Here is a 19,221-nt window from a genome sequence, read left to right on the forward strand (position 1 = left end):
CGTATTATTTATGATGCATAAACTAATGGAGGTGCTTGCACTGTCCCCAAACTGTCGCAGTGTGGGTGTACTGCAGTGTGTCCACGTGGGGGCCAGCGACCCAAGGTTTGCGGAAAGCTCACTCACTTTACATTTATTTAAGTGGTGTAGTCTACGTAGAACGCGGGTATACGGAGTATACCCACTTCTAAATTTCAGGGATTTCAGTATACCCACTTAAAATTGATTGATCCATTGTTTTAAATGGCACAAATGTATACAGTATACCCACTTAAAAAAAACTCAAATATACAGTATACCCACCATAAAGAAGTAGACTACACCACTGTTAAAACCATAGCGTCGTGCTTATATTTACCTCTCCACAAAGACTCTCCTATGTTCATAAACGACCCGTCATGTTAGAAATGGACAAAACATATGCTATGGTAAGGTTTCAGGAATTGCTGAATGAATTGAAACAAAGAAAAAAGACACAAATAACCTGTTTTGGTTGCATTTTGATTTGACCCCCAACAAGGAATGTACCTTTTTTTGTTTTTGCTTGATTGCATAGAGGCATGTACCATAGCATGTACTACTGTGCAAGGTGATGTTAATTAATCCAAGACCGGCATGTTAGAACAGTTGTTTATTTTCATATATTTTATGAACCATATACAAAGCTATGCCCTTCTTGTCATCCCATCAGTAGCAAATTGTGGCTGGTGGGAGCTTGACATTACAGACACCACACTCATAAGGCAAGAAAAAGGAACACAGTGAGTGCACACAGAAGAGGCTCAAAGCCACACTTCTGCAACTGTATACGCTACAAACAAACAAAAAATATTTTCCCCACGTTTTTTAACTTCAAAGGAAAAAAAGAAAGTGCATGATATCATTGATGTTCCATGCAAAGGCAGAGCTGTTTGAACTACACCTCCCCTCCCTGACAACATTGGCACATGCTGATGACCTCACAAGGCTTTCTCTACCAAAAGGCTCAGCAGTGTGTTATGCCTTGATGTCAGAAAATGCAGTTATGCATGTGCAAATGTACTCACACCACCATCCCACACCTGTTAGAATTACAGTCAACTTTAGTCTGTATTAACTCTTTTAACAACTATACATATGGAATGGACACATGATATTGGCCCCAATGCAGTTCTTCAGTCTTTTTTTTCATAAAACAAAATAATAATAAAAAAACAGGATAAAAGGAAAATAAAAAAATAGAGTCAAGGTGGAATGAGACCGAACAGGATCAAGCAGGGATGGATATGCTTGGTTGACTCGCAGTATTTGGTGGTGCCATTGGTGGGGGGCAGTGGGCGGGTGCAGCCGTGTCCAGCAAACACAGGTGTGCCACTGCCACGCAGGGTGTAACGCAGGGTGACGGGGAGGGGGATGGACGGGCTGGGCAGGGCAGGATGCTCTAGGAACATTGGGCTCTGGCCTCAGGCAAGCCTGCAGGTGGTCCACTGTCTCTGGGCTCTCATCCTGCCTCTGGGGCCTGGACAGCCTTGGCAAGTAGCTGCCACCTTCAACAAGGCTCAAGTGTTCACACACCACGCGCCCTCAACTGCAGAGCTCACAGGCTCTGTAAGGGTCGTTCGTGTATGTGTTCAGGCGCTTCTGCTGTCACAAAAGTCTCAGTCTCAGTCTCAGGTCGTCAAATCATGTAGGAGGTCTGCATCCTTTCCAGCTCCCTGATTTGTTGTTTCAAGAAGAGAATCCTGATGGGCAAAAATAAAATTTGCGTTATTCGAAACGTGAAAGCTTTGTGTAAAAAACACAACATTTAAGTCAGTATTTTTACAACGAATATGTAGGTTGCACGTGCCATAATTATTTTGTACATTTCATTTCTATTGACCAGTTTACTGTTTGTAAACAGATATGGCGTAATTTGGCTGCGTGCGCATCGTTGGAGCATGTACGACCATGTACCGTTCATTTGTATAGAAACTAGCCAGGTGTTTTTTCCGAAAGTAGACGGATGGTCATGGTAACTTCAGATATGCAGGCACGAGCATTCCTGATGATGTCCTAAGTCCAGTCAGTAGTTTAATGTCTTGTAACAACAAATGCTTCTGGAACAGCCTCTTTCCTCTCAAAATAGCATAACAAGTGTACTTTTCAGAATCTCTATTTTTTTATCAACGTACACGCTTCAGGACGACAGGTCTTCTCTCTTTGGGGTCTGCACTATCTGTTTGTGTGTGCGCGTGTTCACAGCCAATTTTACATACAGCCTCCCCACTGCCTATTTTACCCATGCCTGCAGTTCACCTAGGGGCCACTGTCAAGAGAGCGCAGTCCATTCATTCTGAATAGAGTCTGCACTCCTCCGTTGGCGCCCCTAGAGTGCAGTACCACCCGGAGGAATGGAGTCTCTCGTAATACCTTTAAAACCTCTCTGATGTGTTTGAGTCAACGATGCGCACGCATTCAGTGAGGACGTCGATTCTGAATGGGTTAATACAGTGGAAGTGCACAGAGATGTGTGCATCATCACCCCATCTGGTGGTGACTTTCTAAATTACAATAAGGCATACAAAAATCTCGCCTAGTGCTGAACCTAGTCCAGTACTGTTTTTTTTTTAAGTAATTAAAAAAAGTTTGTATGAACACTTGGCCGGTGGCAATATTATGAATTATTTAAAAAAGACTTAAGTGGATTTAAATTATGATCTAATTAAAGAAGGTAGCCAACTTCTATGGCACATACCAATGGTCATTGGTGTGTAAAATGCCTACATTGGTGTCTAAATGTTATCTAAACCCAACAGGTATCTAAATGTTGAAGGAATTGCATGAGTAAATCATGAGTATGACCCTGCGCCAGTCTGGCTGAATGAAGGTCTGCATGTTATCCTCACCTCTGGTCTCTCAGCGTGGCCTGGATCTCGGACACGCGCACCAAAGACCTGAGGTTTTTCAGCTCAGCGCAGAGTTCGGCCATGATCAGAGTGCCAATGTTGTGGGCATCCTCCGTCAGCCGCACCACCTGGGACAGAGCAGCACACAGCAGACAGGCACGTAAGATATAATGCAGTGTTTACCCCAGAATTTTTGTTAGTCAAGGTGGTGGGGCATTAAAAGTGTATTTCTTTGGCTAAGCACCTTTAGAAATTACATTCACAAAAGGAAATCTTAATCTTTTCAGGGGCCTAGTCAAGCTGTTTCTTGTCAAGGTGGCCGCCTTAGAAATAAATTGCTGGGGGAAACCCTGCAATGATTCACCTGCATAAGGACACACCTTGCTGAGCAATTACTAACCATGTTTACCTTAAAATGACAAGATGGATCTGGAGACAAGATTGTAATCTATATGGCATCTTCAAATGGGCTACACTTTACATTAATTACTCCGTCCTGTGGGTCTGTGCTGCCGCACTCTAAGTGCAAATGAACAGAAAATATGTTTGTGACGGAGTCAATTAAAAAAGGTGTGTACTGTTTCTATGAGTCATTTGTTGTCTCAGATTGCCAAACAAGTTTCAGCTAGGAGACATGGCTACACAGAGTAATTGAGTGTAATAAGCTTCATGAATAGGTTTTACTATATATCCAAAATACTGGTTTTAATTTGTTGAAACGTGTATTGTGTCTCTCAATACTACTGATCTCATGTGCACACAGATCTGCCTGATCTAGCCATCAAGCAAGAAGGCAGAGAATGCGCGCACATCAGTGGCACAGGTGCTGGACAAAATAAAATAACTGAAGTAAATAACAAAATGTCCGCAACACTGTTAATGCTCCCAGTTGTTTAATGGCATGACGTTTCGGACCTTAGTCCTTCAAGTGCAACCTGCACTTGAAGAAGGACTAAGGTCTGAAAAGTTGTGCCATTAAAAAACTGGGAGCATTAACAGTGATGCGGACATCAATTATTTACTTCTAGCCATCAAGCGGCCATGGCCACCATCTAGTACCTGTTTATCCACATGTTCTGTGGGCCAGCCCTGCACATGCCTGATGAGATTCACGTCGAAGTGTGTTGCCAGAGAGGGAGTAAAGCCGTTGTGGCGTTGGCCAGGGGTGGCGCTGCTGGGTAGCGTCCCAGCTCCGCTGCTGCCCACAGATGCTCTGCTTGCCACAAGGTAGGGTCCTGGTGAGGTACCACCTTGACTACTGCTTGGACAGAAACAAAATACATTTAGATAGACAGTCATTACTTAAGTGATAAAAGGCACATTAGTTGATCCAAAAGTCCTAGAACGCTACGATTAGTCTAAGTGAGCTATTGCAATTGTCACAAATGACAGACTGACCTTTGTCATTCCAAGGTAGTCAGTGAAAATGTAATTAATATAAATAGTATTTGAAACAATCACATTCAGTATACAGCCCATCAGTGCAAATGTAACTGGTGGACAATGCAGCATAATAACTTTGTGCCAGTAGTCTGACTATTTCGCACAATGACTCTGGCACCCCCTACTGGGCAAAATATTTCAAGCCCAAGAACAATTGCTCTGTGACTGATTATTTTAATCTCGTTTGTTTAAGAACTGAAACGTAAACATTGAAACCAAATGTTGCATGTTGATACGTCACCATATTTGCACATATGATTAAAGTAGTACTTCTGTCTCTGCAGCCGGGGATCCTCTGCAGCCATGGATGCTGGCTTCACCAGTGATGCATTAACCTGGTACATGAGATGATAATACATGGAAACAGTGCTCATGTATGGATTTTGGCAAGACATCGTTCAAATGTAAGCATTTGAAAATGCTAACTCGATCCAACTGTGGAACAAGTTAATCCCTTAAAGCTTGTGCGTCAAATCCAGACGTTAAAAGCTTGTATTAATGAAATAATTATGGGAAGACCTTCAGTGAGAGACCTTCATGTTGGATATCAGATCACCTACTATTACACCTTACAATAGACCATTAATATCTAACAGAGAGAACCCATTGCAGTTTACCAATCATTTCTTACTGCAAGTTTCTCCAGAAAACAGCATTTAAAAGTTCTGTTTAGTAAGCCATGTTGACATGTTGGACTGACACTGGCATCATTGGAAGATTCGTATTCTGGGTAAAAAGTGACATGCAATTTATTATTGTGTCTATAGGCAGAAAGAACTTGACTGCTGCACTTTGTCTAGGCCTGGGTTAAACACAATTAGGTGATGTAGCTTACCAATGGCAGCTTATCAATGACAAGCAATTTGGAAATGTTTCAGTATTTTTTAAATCATACTTAAAGGTGAATTCTGTAACATTTTAGTAGTTTGTTTCCAGATTTCCTTCTTCCCAATCACAAATGTTAACTTTTTCATGAATATTTATCACCACCATGACATTCTAACAATTCATTTTGACTGGGAAACTTGCACTTTTCATACATGAAAAGGTGGATCTTCTCCATGCCCACCATTTTGAATTTCCAGAAATAGTCATTTTAGCTGCAAAACTTACTATACTTTGATCATACTAGAAAAAAATGAGTATTATTTAGCAACTATTCGTGAAAAGATCAAATTTGGCAATAGACAGCACAGTTTCAATGAGCAGCACAGTTGCCATACCTACTCTGGCCACCATCCTACACAGTGCATCTTTAAGTAGCGGACACCAGGGTCAATCCAATAAGGCAAACACACCTTACTAGCAGGATATCCTTTAATTATCCACAAAAAAAGAGAAAAGGGAATGCTTCACTGGGTCCTGTATCCAGTTAGTAAAAAAGGGTGCTCATCAAAAAGAACTTGGGCGTCCAAACTTCCATGAAAAGATAAAAAAAACACTATTTGAGGCACTCCATGCCCTGATGAAGACAATGGGTTGAAACGCGTAGGCATGTAGCCAGTATTTAATAAAGGCTTTTTAAACTTAAGTAAGGAGTGCCTCAAATAGTGTTTTTTTTTTATCCTTTAATTATCATTCTAGTTTGATAACTTGGGATGGCTGAACTAGGGACTGTGGCAACTGAAATATGCAGGCATGAGCATAATGGCTACCCAAGAGAAGCTCACCTTCGCCTGGGAAGAGAGTGCAGAGGTGCCCAGGTGGGGTCTCAAAGACACCGCGTTGGTATGCGGGGTGCTGACCCTCGGAGACACATAAGACCATGGAGACGAGGAGTCCGATGGCAGAGACATTGGGGACTGGGTTGTTGTCTGACCTGCTTGAGTAGGGTGGCAATGAACATAGACGGAATGAACACTTTGATTCAAAATGTATACATTTCAGGACAGTCAGACCTGCATGTAACAGAAGAAAAACACTTCAGTCAAACACTTGTTGGGACAGCTTGCATAGGCTCAGATGATGCCTACAGAGAACTAACACTCTCATATTGTGAATAGCATCTTAGCTACAAGTTAGTAACAAAGGGGCAGGGGAATCTAGACAAACATGTCTTATACGGCAGTGACAGGTTAGCCTCATTATCATCAACTTTCAAATCTCTTCGAGACCTGGTCTGACCAAGAGCATAACAATTAAGGTTTCCCAAAAAGCATGGTTAACCCGCCTCCCTAGGTTTGCTACTGGTTGGCTGGTGTCCAACAAAGTCGGTGGAGTTCCCAATTTTACGATATTTACATTGCTCTTGGCCTGACTAGAAGTAATGCAGAATGTGTGTCATTAGGAGGCTGTGGCCTGGCTAGTGACTGGTGGATACACCGCTTTCTGTGCACATGGTGCATTGGTACCAAATGATACATGGAATACCTACACCAACACAACCACATTGGTGAACTGTGGCCACTAAGTGCTTTGACATTGAGAAAGCCTCTAAAATGATATCTTTATTCTGGCCGCTTTCAAGGTGAACATGTGCCTGGGGTGCTGTGGAGACTTGTGGACGCGACTTAAGACCATAGCCATACCTTGTGCGGAGAGCTGCGCAGCTTGCGAAAGCAGAGTGGTGATGTTGAAAGCAGACGGTCCAGCAGTGAGAAGTTTATGAAGCATAGACTGTAAGGAAGCTTGTGTGACAGCGGCAGTGAGGGCTAGTGGAAACAAGACACAGACACAGACACAGACACAGACACACAGAGACACACAGAGACACACAGAGACACAAAGAGACACAAAGAGACACACAGAGACACACACACTTAGACTTTCAAAGCAGCTTTGGACATGAAAAGCCATAAGACAGCAGGGAGGAAACCAATTACTTCTGTTTAGAAGGGGTCGGGTCTGTGAAACATTTCAAATTCATTCATTTTTTCCCCTTAAAGAGCTTTTTATAACATTTACATGAATGCTAGAACATTTATGGTAAATTCTTTATAAACAGACTGTGAAATGTCGCCCATGTCCACATCCCTTCTTTTTAATTCCCATCAGACAATGTCCAGGCGCCAGCTACAGTACTACAAGAACAGTTGAGTCATAGGAAATAAATATAGAAATCGCCAGTACATTTCAAAACCATTGGCTAAACCACAACATACTATAGACTTCTGAAATTAAGATCTTCCATACAACAGCTCTAGACCAAGGTCATTTTTAAAACAAGAAGAAAACAAATAAGAAAAACTGGTATGTCTCCTCACACAAGATAGTGTTTGTAATGGCAACAGCCACACGGGCCATGCCCTCAAGTTTTACTTTTGCACTTCAGTCTGTTTCACATACTGTCACACAGTATTGCAATCATAATATTAGTGAGTTATAAAACCCCGTATGGCAACAACTACCCTGTAGACTAAAGCTGTGCGACTTTTGCCCCGATTTTGCCCCGATTTGGCACTCGCACGACTTTTTGGGAGTAGGGACGATTTCTTGCTCAATCGCAGGTCAATCGTGAGTCTCGTATCGTGCAGTGTACATGGGGTAAAGAAAGCGATTTCGCCACACAATCGTGCAATCGCAGGGTCGCAAGAAAATCAAAACTGTTTGAAATCCTGGTCGTGGCTCGTGCGTAAATCGCACAGTTAAAGTATTGCTACGACCCGATCTGACACTTCACATGCACAAATGAATAGGGCCGTGCGATTCGCTGTTGAGCGCGACCTCATCTCCACCTCAGGTGCACATGTTCCCTCCTCTGCAGACCGGGGAAACATAACCTTCGCGGCGCACAGTGGAAGCATTTGGCTCGCATCCGACTGTCGGCTCGTATAGTGTGACGGCGTGAGTCGTGAGATGTGAACTTTTAAATGGTGAGATTCCATCGTGCAGTGTGAGCAGGAGCTTAATACCCACGAGTGAAAATATCGCACAGTGTATGCCCGGCTTTACTCTCTGGAGCCTCACCATTATCTCAGTGTAATACAACATGGAGGGTGCGTACAAAAATAAAAACACTAAGCATACACTGCTGTACAGGTATGTACAAACTAACACTTTGTGGAACCGCCTCCATTCATCGATACCTGACGGTTAAGGAAGGTTAAGGAAGACAGCGGTTCCAGCAACATGATTCAACTACAAAACTTAGATATTTCAAGGGCAACTGAGCCATGGATGAAGCTGTAGGAAGACACCCTTTCTTCCTACTGATAAGGGTGGAATTAAGAGGGTTTATAGCAGGGGTGGGGAATTGATGTCTCGAGGGCCGCTTACGGCTCTTGAGGCCGTTTTATACGACCCCTGACATAATTTCAGTGCTATGAAATTCACAGTCACATGAAATATAACATATTTTGTAAAGGAATCTTAGAAATTACATTTGGAATACAATTAGGTTATATTTAGGGGACCAAGAGAAGGTGGTGTCTGATTTAAAGCTGGCTGCCTTCAATATAGGCCTAAAGTGCAGGGGGAAATCCTGGTTTGTGTTCATAGTGCGACCCTCTGAGGACTTTGACGACCCTTTGAGGAATTTGAAGTGGCCCCTCAAATGAAAAGGGTCTAAACCCCTGGTTTACAGCATTTACATGAAGTAGAAGTAGGGTGGCCAGAGACTGCCCCCATGTCTTCAGAACCCCTCACACCAAGAGCTGAAGGGGGAACTCTTGACAAACTCTTCCTCAATCACTCCCACCAACAAATAACAGCCCGGGTAGTAGTAGTGTGAACAATGATCGATCCGGTGATGCAATCCAATGCGGGGCATGGACGATCCAATTCAATGCGGCAAGTTCCAGAATCGATGCAGCAATTTTTTTAAGTTTCAATTACTTCCGTGGATATTTCGGGAGCAAATGAATGTTAAATTAAATAAAAGTACTTCAAAGCATTGCAAGACTGATACAGACTGATCCAGACTGATACAGAAAACAGCCAATACATTGTTGCTCAGTATCTGACTACTTTTAATCATGACTGATGAAACATTTGCTTTGCTTTCAGAAGAAATGTTATGCATTGTAATGCATTGTATTATTGAATCGGATCGAATCGCATTGAATCAAATCGAATCGAAACCTCCCGAATCGTGATCAAATCGGATCGTGAGGGCAGTGCCAATCCACACCACTACCGGGTACCCTACTGAAGGGAATGCTGGGAATGGGGTTGGGGACGAGCTCACCTTCGTTGAGCTTGACCACGTCGACGTTGGCATGGTTGAGGTGCAACGTGGCCTGCAGGGCGGGCAGCAGCTGCCGCAGCAGAGCCTGGTCCTGCAGCAGGGAGGCGCTGGAGGACTGTGTGATGGAGGAGGACCCAGGCACCGAGGCAGAGGAGGTGGGAGGGGCAGAGGAGGAGGAAGAGGCAGAGGAGGTGGAGGTGGCAGAGGAGGTGGAGGTGGCGGTGGTGGAGGAAGAGCAGGAGGCAACCAAGGGTTTTATGTCCTGAGCAGCGCTGGAGGGGACAGACGAAAAGGTGCTGGAGGAGGAGGAGGAGGAGGAGACCTGGGACGAATCTGGGTGGCTGGACAAGCTGTCCGGTGCAGCGCCCTCTGGTGACAGAGAAAAGAAAGACACATGAAAGCAGAAGCTTTGGGAGAGGAAAAATGATTTGCGCAGGACAGTGATACTAACTAGTGTATAGCAATCACCGACCTGTATATTCTGTATCAAAGGTAGTAATCCACCAAAGTCAACATTCTAATGCTTTACTGTGACAGAGTCTGGATTCTTCTTGGTATTGTGGTGAACTTAAAAGTTACACATGCATGATCAAGTGTGCTTGAATAAAAAAAAAAATCTGCTGTCTCTATCCCTGAGACCTAGGCAGTCACACAGGGGTTCCAAGACCCACCTGCATCAAAGCAAGTCAGACTTTGTTCCATGCTACTTTTTACACTTGAGTGGAGTGTGTGCGCGCCAGGGTCTGTCCCACATTGTCCCTCAGAAGCATACCCCTTGTCCCCCCTTGGACTTATTAGTAGGTGGTCACTCTACTTTCCAAATCCTTCAGCCCTTCTAGTGAACACTGTCGCGTACTGTGTATGCATGTTAGTGATTAAAACCTTTGCATGGAAGAAAAAAAGAACAGTCAATCCTTACTGATATTGGGAAAGGCGCTGAGAGTTGAAGTGTGCATGGCTTCCCTTCTGTAGTCCCGATCTTTAGGAAAGCTGTTGACAGTCAGCATGGATTTTGGGGCCTCCCTTTGTCTCTGCTCCCTGCAGTAAATTCATACAAACAGGGTTTAAATTGAGGCGTGAGCTTTGCCAGTCACCAACAATCTCCCTAATCCAGTGCATAAATATTTGGAACATTTTATTTTCTTTGGGCAATGATAAGATCACTTTTGTTCAACTACACCAATATGTTTCAAGATCTGCAGATGTGTCCCATTGTCTGTCACATAAGAGACAATGGAACACATCTGCAGATCTGGAAACATATTCATGTAGTTGACGGTCATAGCCTCTGTACTTGAAAGCCGGGTTGCAAGATAAAACAGAAAAAAAACGTGCCAATATATTCACCTCTTGATCCAATCCTTTGGCTTTTCCCATTGTGAGACCTCTGTTCTACAGTTGTAGTAGTACTTCTTCCCAGAAGAGCTAATGTGCTCTGACCAGTCATCTGCAGGCTCGTGTGTCTGAGGAAAAGCAAAACAGGTCATATTCAAGATGAAAGGAGACCAGACACAGGAACAACAGATCTCTGGCACTCTTTATCTTTATCTGATGCAACTGATTGCAATTGAGCACAACAGCCTTACACACACTTGCAAAGCAGGGCTGCATGTGATGTGATGCACATGCACACAATTCATCCATAGGCTGCTTTAGTGACTGTGCCTTTCAAATGCAACTATGAATCATCCACCGACTCCAATTGTCATACATGCTGCAAACTCATTCAGAAAAGTCAGCAAACTCTGTGGAATGGGAATGCTCCATAACATGTCCAAGTTGTAAGATTACTAATAGCATAAACATTGTTTAACATCTACTTTACTTTTACTTTTTGTATCTTTCATGTAACTAATGTTTATGGTGTGTGCAAAATGTCTTCTGTCATGTAGACGATCTTGTACTCGATTTCACGATTTAAAATCCCCTCTCTCGAAACACACAAAGCAATTGCATATACACAAAAAGCTGAGAAGAACACTGAAAAGGAACTCTGTGTGGAAGTGCCTATAGTTATTGGAAAGTGAAGTACAGGGATCTTGTGCAGTGCAAGACCTCTACTGCTTGAATACATAGAGGGTTCCATGAACTACTCATAGTCTATAAGTACTACTCATAGTCTATTTTCACCACCGTAGTGAAAAAGGCCAGGCAGCGTCTGTACCACCTCAGGAGGCTAAGGAAGTTCAGAATTCCATCAGACATGCAGAAGTCCTTCTATTCTGCCACAATTGAGTCAGTAATTACAGGAAGCATTACAACATGGTATGGCAACTGCACAGCTCAGGACAAGATAGCCCTGCACAGAGTAGTGCATGCTGCAGAAAAAATCACTGGCGCCATCCTTCCAGGGCTGCAAGATGTATATGCAAGAAGGACAAAGACACGAGCACAAAGGATTATGAAAGACACATTTCATCCTAGTCACTCCATGTTTGAAAGGCTGCCCTCAGGGAAACGACTACGTTCCATAAGATGTAGAACAGAGAGACTGCGTAAAAGTTTTTTTCCTCAAGCCATCCGCTTTTTGAATTAAGACAATAACTATTTTTAATTATTTTTTATTTTAATTTATTTTAATTTTTTCATTTTTTACCATCCAACACAGCACAGAGCAGTTGCAATCCCCATTTCACTGCCAATTGTGCTTGCACAAGGAAGCACGTGACAAATAAAAATCTTGAATCTTGAATCTTGAATCTCTTAAGGACAACAAAAACCTCAGGTGATGCATACGTGCCCAGAAGGCTTGGCATGCTCACCATCTAACCAGAGCATTAGCTGGGATAAAGGTTACGCCATATTCTGCCAGCCTTGACATCCAAAAGCATCCACGGTCCACCGTTAATGCTAGCCTGATAAACCAGCTTAAATGTGAGACTGGATGTGTAATTTAGTCTGGCCCCGATGAACGATACATCCGAAGATTGTTGATGAGAACAACCTGTTGTTTTTTCAAACCGTGCCGGCGCTCTGACCAATCAGCGATCTTTGCCGTTGACGTGCTCTCCCAACGGTGTTGCGAGCTTCGTCGTCACTCCCTCAAAACCCTGCCCGCTTTGATTCAAAACAAATCTCTGCGTTGTGAGTGGTTTTGCCAGACTTGGGGCACAGTGTTCAAAATGTTTTCGATCCGAGGCCAGACGGTCCGTGTATCATCCGATCATTCAACTATTCCATTCAATCTGGCAAACGGAAAACGAAATAATGACTCCATATTTTGTTTTCCCGTTTTTCTATATGGCCAAAAAATGGGGAGTTAAGTTGGTTTTCCTTTTCCCAACTCAAAACAGAACAAGTAATAAACGAGAAAACCAAAACGAAATAACAACTCTAATTTACGATTATTGGTCCCATTTCCCCTAGTGCTTTTCTATTGCTCGCCCAAGTAGGCCTAAGATACGGTAGGCTAGTGCACAAGTGGCCGCCAAACGCGCTGCTTAACGCATTTCCCCGAGGCGCCAGCCTGCTGATGCTCCTACTCCACAGAACATCTTTCTGTCCTACTGGTAGCCCCATTGTGTCGGTGCCTGTGGGTGGTAAAGATAGCCTAACTTAGCGTTTCTCAACGTGGGTACCAGCGCCCCCCTGGGGACGTTCGAGAGCCGTTGGGGGGCGCTGGCAACATGGCCACAGAAGGGGAGGGGGGCGATAGTGTCTTTCTTTTTTTTTTAAGTGTGTTGAAACATCTACTGTTGAAACGATTTTGGAACATTAAACACATAAGATTTAATAGAATAGGCCTAAGTTAAAACCGTGTCAGCCTTTGTAAAGGCGATGTGCAATGTAGGCCTAGCTGTTTATTTTGTGCGCATTTCAGTGCAGCATGCACGAGGGGCTGGCAAAAAGCGCCTGTGCATGCACTTGTTGTCCGCTATGCACAGAGCCTCCCGAAAATGTATTCCCAGCGATCTCGCAAACATACTGGCAGTCGCCTATTTCAGTGCATAGGATGAAACGGTGCCCAAAGTGCACAACTTGGAGACATGTTGTTTTAGTTATGTTCTTAAATATGTTCTTAGTTAGAATAAGCGCGACCTTGCACAGTCCTCGCAGAGACGCATCAGCTTTCTCACGTGCAAATTTGTAGCTTTAGTGTTGTATTTGAAGCGGCAATTGTGAGAGGACTATTTTCCGCAATTAAAAATGAGTGTCATTTAAAAATATATCGGCACGGGAGGATATTAGGCCTAATGCATTTGTTGCTTTTGCACCCCCTTCCTCAACCGGTCCTTTTAAAAAGATAAGTAGTTTGCCTTTGATGCCGGCAAAGTTATCTATCCAATGGGCTAAGGCTCCACTAGATCATTGTATAGCCTACTACAGGTGGAATTAAGTTTTGACCGTTGGTGCGTGAGTCGGAACAAACGTTTCTTCCACTGCTTGGTACCGTCTGCTGATCAATGATACAGTAAGTACTGCTGATAGCCTATTCCTGGGAACTGCTGCTACCAGATACGCCTCAACTGTGGAGGAGACCTCGCTGGTAGCAGTTCCCAGGAATAGGCAGTCAGTAGACGGTACCAAGCAGTTGAAGAAAAGTTTCTTCCGACTCACGAACCAATGGTCAAAACTTCATTCCACCTGTAATAATACAATGATCTAGTGGAAGGAGCCTTAGCCCATTGGACAGTCACAAATATTAATGAGGTTATGGGGTAGAGACATATAGGCCTACTGGACCGAACAGTAGGCTACAGTGCGTAAAGGAGTTAGGCTATCTTTACCACCCACAGACACCGACATAAGGGGCTACCAGTAGGACAGAAAGATGTTCTGTGGAGTAGGAGCATCAGCAGGCTGATTATAGGCCTCGGGGAAATGCGTAAAGCAGCGCGTTTGGCAGCCACTTGTGCACTATCGTGCCTTAGGCTACTTGGGCGAGCAACAGAAAAGCACCGCGGGAAATGGGACCAATAATCGTAAAATAGAGTTGTTATTTCGTTTTGGTTTTCTCGTTTATTACTTGTTCTGTTTTGAGTTGGGAAAAGGAAAACCAACTTAACTCCCCATTTTTTGGCCATATGGAAAAACGGGAAAACAAAATATGGAGTCGTTATTTCGTTTTCCGTTTGCCAGATTGAATGGAATAATTGAATGATCGGATGATACACGGACCCCAGACCCACTCGCCAGCCATTTTTTTTGCCGTCCAGCGGGTGGCGCTGGTTTTCTACACTACGTTAATGCCACTTCACCAAAGAGACTTAAATCCACACCAGAACGCCACCTACCCTGTCTGGAGCTTTGCTTGGATAAGGGTCTGAGTTTGGTCCCTGGCTGCTGTGGCTGAGAGAGTCTTCTTGTGGAGAGTAACTGGTTCCTGGAGAAAAGGGGTGAATAGCATGCACAGGGTTCGTTACAACATTCTTTATCAGGGTCACTACACAAGCTTAAAGGAACAGTCCACCTCATTTCAGGAAATTGCTCAGAAGTCCAGGTGAAGTATGAGAATATGTTTAGGATGTGTTTGCATTGCTTAGTTTAACAGTATAGCCATATGAAGCGTAGAAATGGAAGTCTATGGAACCAAACCAAACATCATGAAATGTATTTATAAACCTCACCACAGACAGTCAACATTTACCAATTGTTTTGTTTAGACAACTATGTGGACCCAACCCATGTAGGTACAGAAGGAGACTTACCGCCACCTCTCTCTCGTGGACGCTGTGCATTAACTACTTTTGTCTTGTGTGCTATAAAGTCGCCAGGTTTGACATCTGGGCTGCCAGAAGAACGACGGAGCATTTTGCTAGGAGGAGTGGAGTCGGCATCTCTACTTTTTTCGTGATATTGATCTGCGACAGGGTGGCTCTTCAAAGGGTACTTATTGGTCTGTAAAAATAAAATGATGCATACGTATTTCATGCTGATCACCAAACCTTGGTGCCAATGCCAAAAAGAGTGATGTGAAAATATAGTAATGTCTCCCCATAGGCCAACATCATTTCACATCAAATCAGATAACCAAGTTGTTTCACCCTCCTTTTACCCTCAGATCTGGGTAACATCTGTGATCCTTGTAATCAATTTGACCCCAGCCAGTAAAATGTCTTCAAAATCAGGAATATGTCACTAATGGTACGGTGCCACTTATGATACCGGAGGTGTGGCTGAGTGCCTGAGGTACCGGTAACTTTGCGACTTGGTATTGTTCCTATGTCCTCTGCCTGGTGATAAAAATTTGAGAGGTGAGGTGTGAAACTTGTGAAGTGAAGGAGACGCGCTCACACTATCGCCTATAGTTAATGGGTGGTTGATGTTTATGGGCGTAACGCCAAAAAAAAAAAACGTTTTTCCAATTCCTGAAAAAAAATGATGGAAAAAAAAATAGAAAAAAATAAAGCACTTAGTGGTCCGTGGAATTTCACCTTATTTTTGCCATTTTTGGGAAAATGTGTCCTGCATCAACACATTGCATAGGCATGTCACGCCGCAGGAAAATGGAGTCACACCACAGGGAATTCACTGCATTATGGCCATTTTAATCCTTTTGTATACATGACTGACATCTGAGCTCATGCTAACTTGATAATGATATTGTGTTTAATCTTAATATGTGTTTTCATTAATAAAAAAAACTTTTTTTCCTCCTATAAGAGCAGTCACACCACAGGACACCATAAAATGAACCTAAGCATTGCGTGACAGAAAGATTGCAATATGAAGACATATTAAGAGGTTAAGAGTCACCTTAAACTTCCACAGCACTCTCCAATATTGAGGTACTGACTGGTTAGGTGCCAGTCTTTAAGACCCTTGTAGTTGGCCTTGCAGCTGCCCATTCACAAACATTGACATACATGTCACCCCACGGGACGCAATTTGTGTTACGAAATTGGACTTGTAGTTAATATTACTGTCTTGAGTTTTTTCCACATTCACATATCTTAATCTAAAGTTAAGATTTATGCAATCATGCCAAATGCTTCATACATTATTCAAAATGTTGTTGGTTAATTTATATATATATTATTATATATTGTTTCATTAATGTTACAGTCACACCGCAGGAAATTTGACATATAAACCTTTACATAAATCTTAACAAAAATGTTTCTTCTCATCTAAGACTAATATGAAACATAATGTACCACATCTTCTTTCATTGACATTTGTTTTTTAAAGGAAAATAACAGTTTTGTAGGTTTTTAACCAATGTTACGAAAAAACAAGGCGTCACGTCTCCCACCCTAATACAGATTATAACTGGGTGCTGAATCCCACATAATATATTGATGAATAAAGGGAAGCGAAGGACAGCACTCTTCAGATTGTCTCTCTTTACGACTACAAATGTTTTGGGCAGAGCCCTTCCTCAGCGTGTAATGGCGAAGTGCTCTGCCCGAAAAGTTTGTAGGCGAATAAAGAGAGAAAAATCTGAAGAGTGCTGTCCTTCTCTTCCTTCACAGGTGCGGTGTGCCCTGTGTGCCTCTCGCATGCAAGGTGGTTCTCCTGCCTACTGTACATGTGAACTACTACAGGGCCTAATATTCTGTAGGGCCTACTATACTGAACTACTACTATAAGGACACTTGCTGACATTCCCTCTGTGAAAATGAGCTGTTTTTGAATAGTGTATGTCTTCCCTGGTGCTCTGTCATCCAAGGTTTTTTTTGCCGTTTGGAGGCACAATTAGCACATCTATTCATCTGCTGTATTTGTGTGGATGATTACACGAGCTAGCCCAATCGATCAGTTAATCCACAATGAGTGTGCACATTTTGATAGGCCTACCTTGGGGTGCATGGTTTCACAGAATCAATTACAATAGTAGCAATAGTAGCTCCAATGAAACAGGTTTAGGGTGTGTTTGTGTGTGTTTGTGTTGGTTAGATAAGGGTGTGGATGGTGCTATAAGGTGCCATAGGTGCTATATAATATATACAGTAATACAGTATATAGCCTATAATAGGATGCAATTGGTGGGGATTGTGTCAACAAGTAGCACCACTGCCCAAAGATTTGCCTTGAATTAGTTTTGGCCTTCGCCCACATCAGCATTGTTAGTGATCAGGGCCCAAAATAGAGCAAAAATGTTCTTAAAAAACATAGCTAAATCACTTATTTTCATGTATTTCATATTTAAACAGATTTAAACAGACTAGAAAAAATATTTGAAAAATATGGATGTTCCATCCATGTTTTATAGCCTACACCTAAAACAATGTGGGGTCAAATTGACCCCAAGGGACACGGGTGTACTAGGCCTACCCAAAATGCATACAGCTTAGGGAAAACATTTTTGTGGAAGTTTCCCTTTCGTCACAGTTACCCCATCTATTTAGGAAAAGTCATAAAATATGAAGCAAACGAAATATGTAGGCCTACTCTTAATGGTTTTTTTTCAGACGTTAAATATTTGGGGTCAAATAGACCCCAAGGATTTGGGTTAAGGCACAATAGCATCCTCGGCTTATCACTGGGGAAAAAAAAGATAACTCAGGTGGCCGAAACATGTCGCAGCATCTTCGAAAATGGTTTGTTTATGCCAGCAATGCTGTGTCCCAGAAATCGTTCAGCGTAAGAGCACCCGTTCATTTTTCATCACAAAATGCATGCAATTTCTCGAGCTTCTGTAACACATCAGCATCATTACGAACTTAAATCTAGTTTATAGTTACTATATTAAAATAACAGGCCTGCGAGTACGTCTGCAGCCTACCCACACACTTACAGTACGTCAACTGGCTAGCTCTGTGGCTGACGACCACAGGTTAAAAAAATAGCCTATTGTGTTTTGACCTCGTCGGGGAAATCTGTGCACTTACCTGGCTGGGTTTCGAATCCCTTCGGCCACTGCGTCTACAAAGAGGACATAAAAAGTTAATGGCTAAACACAATTACTATGTTTGATCAGCTGGCTAAGTAGGCACCAGCAGGCAATTTCCAAGCTAGTTAGCTGGAACGCGAACAAGCCCAAACTTAACATGTTTTGGTTCACCCGGAAAGGTGCACCAAGAACACCGGATCACACAGTTCTACAAGACAAATTTGCGCATCTGCAAACCCAGTGAGAAAGGACATCAAATGTAAAGTAATGCGTGGTTTACCCATCACTCAATCTTGGTGGTTTCCTTGCATGCATTAGGCTACCATCAATGCTGTATTAATGTGTGCAGGCGTAGATGTGAAATAAGTGCAATGTTGCTTTTCTTCTAAACGGTCAAATATGCAGCATCTGTGACAGTTCTACCAATGCTGAAAATACTGTCACGGCTTCTTCCTCCGCTTCTAGGAAGTGCACAGGGCAGGCGCATCTCTCATTTGCCTACACACGCACGACCGACCTGCCCATAGGCTGAATTCCAATATGCACACTCCCGTCCTTCACTTGTGCTTGTGGCCTAGTCCCACATCCTAGCCCCGCCTCAGTGGAGAAAACAATAAAGTTTCACAGCTTTCACTGTCAGCCTAGCCACAACAATTTTTGAGGGGCTGTTTTTCATTCACCATCCCAATTGCAAATGGGAAAATGACATTAGAATTGTGCTTTAGCAAGATATTGTATTCATTTTCTGACATCAGTGACATCATCAGGAGATCTCAAGCAGGCAAGTGAGCAAAGGAGGACAGAAGTCTGCTTATTGGAATGTACCCTATGTTTCCTGATATCTCTTCCTCATTGCAAAATTCAGACTTTGGAGTAGTGCCCCCTAACGCATCGAATCCAATGTAGTAGTGGGCCAACAACTTGGTTAGCTACTTGTGAATGTAATGATCGGATTCTGCTACATTTAGTGGGTTAGCTAATTATTAGGTTAACCTACTAGTAAACCTATG

The 19,221-nt window shown here is 43.0% G+C and overlaps 1 protein-coding gene across 2 annotated transcripts; it reads right to left on the reverse strand.

The window, feature by feature from the left end:
* Positions 1 to 616: 616 nt before the first annotated feature.
* Positions 617 to 18,691, reverse strand: LOC134465281 (WW domain-containing adapter protein with coiled-coil-like). Of its 2 annotated transcripts, none has more exons than XM_063218868.1 (12): positions 18,210 to 18,691; positions 15,084 to 15,273; positions 14,670 to 14,758; positions 10,783 to 10,898; positions 10,355 to 10,473; positions 9,436 to 9,804; positions 6,839 to 6,961; positions 5,981 to 6,129; positions 4,581 to 4,645; positions 3,927 to 4,125; positions 2,868 to 2,995; positions 617 to 1,721 (listed from the first exon to the last, which is right to left on the reverse strand). In XM_063218868.1, the coding sequence occupies exons 2-12, from the start codon at positions 15,184 to 15,186 to the stop codon at positions 1,658 to 1,660; spliced, it is 1,524 nt and encodes a 507-aa protein (XP_063074938.1). In that variant the 5' UTR covers positions 15,187 to 15,273; positions 18,210 to 18,691; the 3' UTR covers positions 617 to 1,657. The 2 variants fall into 2 exon arrangements, with proteins under 2 accessions (XP_063074938.1, XP_063074937.1); XM_063218867.1 differs by having other exon boundaries at positions 5,981 to 6,132.
* Positions 18,692 to 19,221: the final 530 nt, after the last annotated feature.

The sequence above is a fragment of the Engraulis encrasicolus genome, chromosome 16, assembly GCF_034702125.1.
Source record: "Engraulis encrasicolus isolate BLACKSEA-1 chromosome 16, IST_EnEncr_1.0, whole genome shotgun sequence".
NCBI classification, from domain to species: Eukaryota; Metazoa; Chordata; class Actinopteri; order Clupeiformes; family Engraulidae; genus Engraulis; species Engraulis encrasicolus.

Coding starts and splice junctions, on each gene's coding strand:
- LOC134465281 (XM_063218867.1), bottom strand. CDS start 15,186: ATGCTCCGTCGTTCTTCTGGCAGCCCAGATGTCAAACCTGGCGACTTT. Junction 4,646..5,980: donor CACTCTCTTCCCAGGCGAAG/GTGAGCTTCTCT, acceptor CTCATGTACCAG/GTTAATGCATCACTGGTGAA. Junction 4,126..4,580: donor CCCCGGCTGCAGAGACAGAA/GTACTACTTTAA, acceptor CTGTCCAAGCAG/TAGTCAAGGTGGTACCTCAC.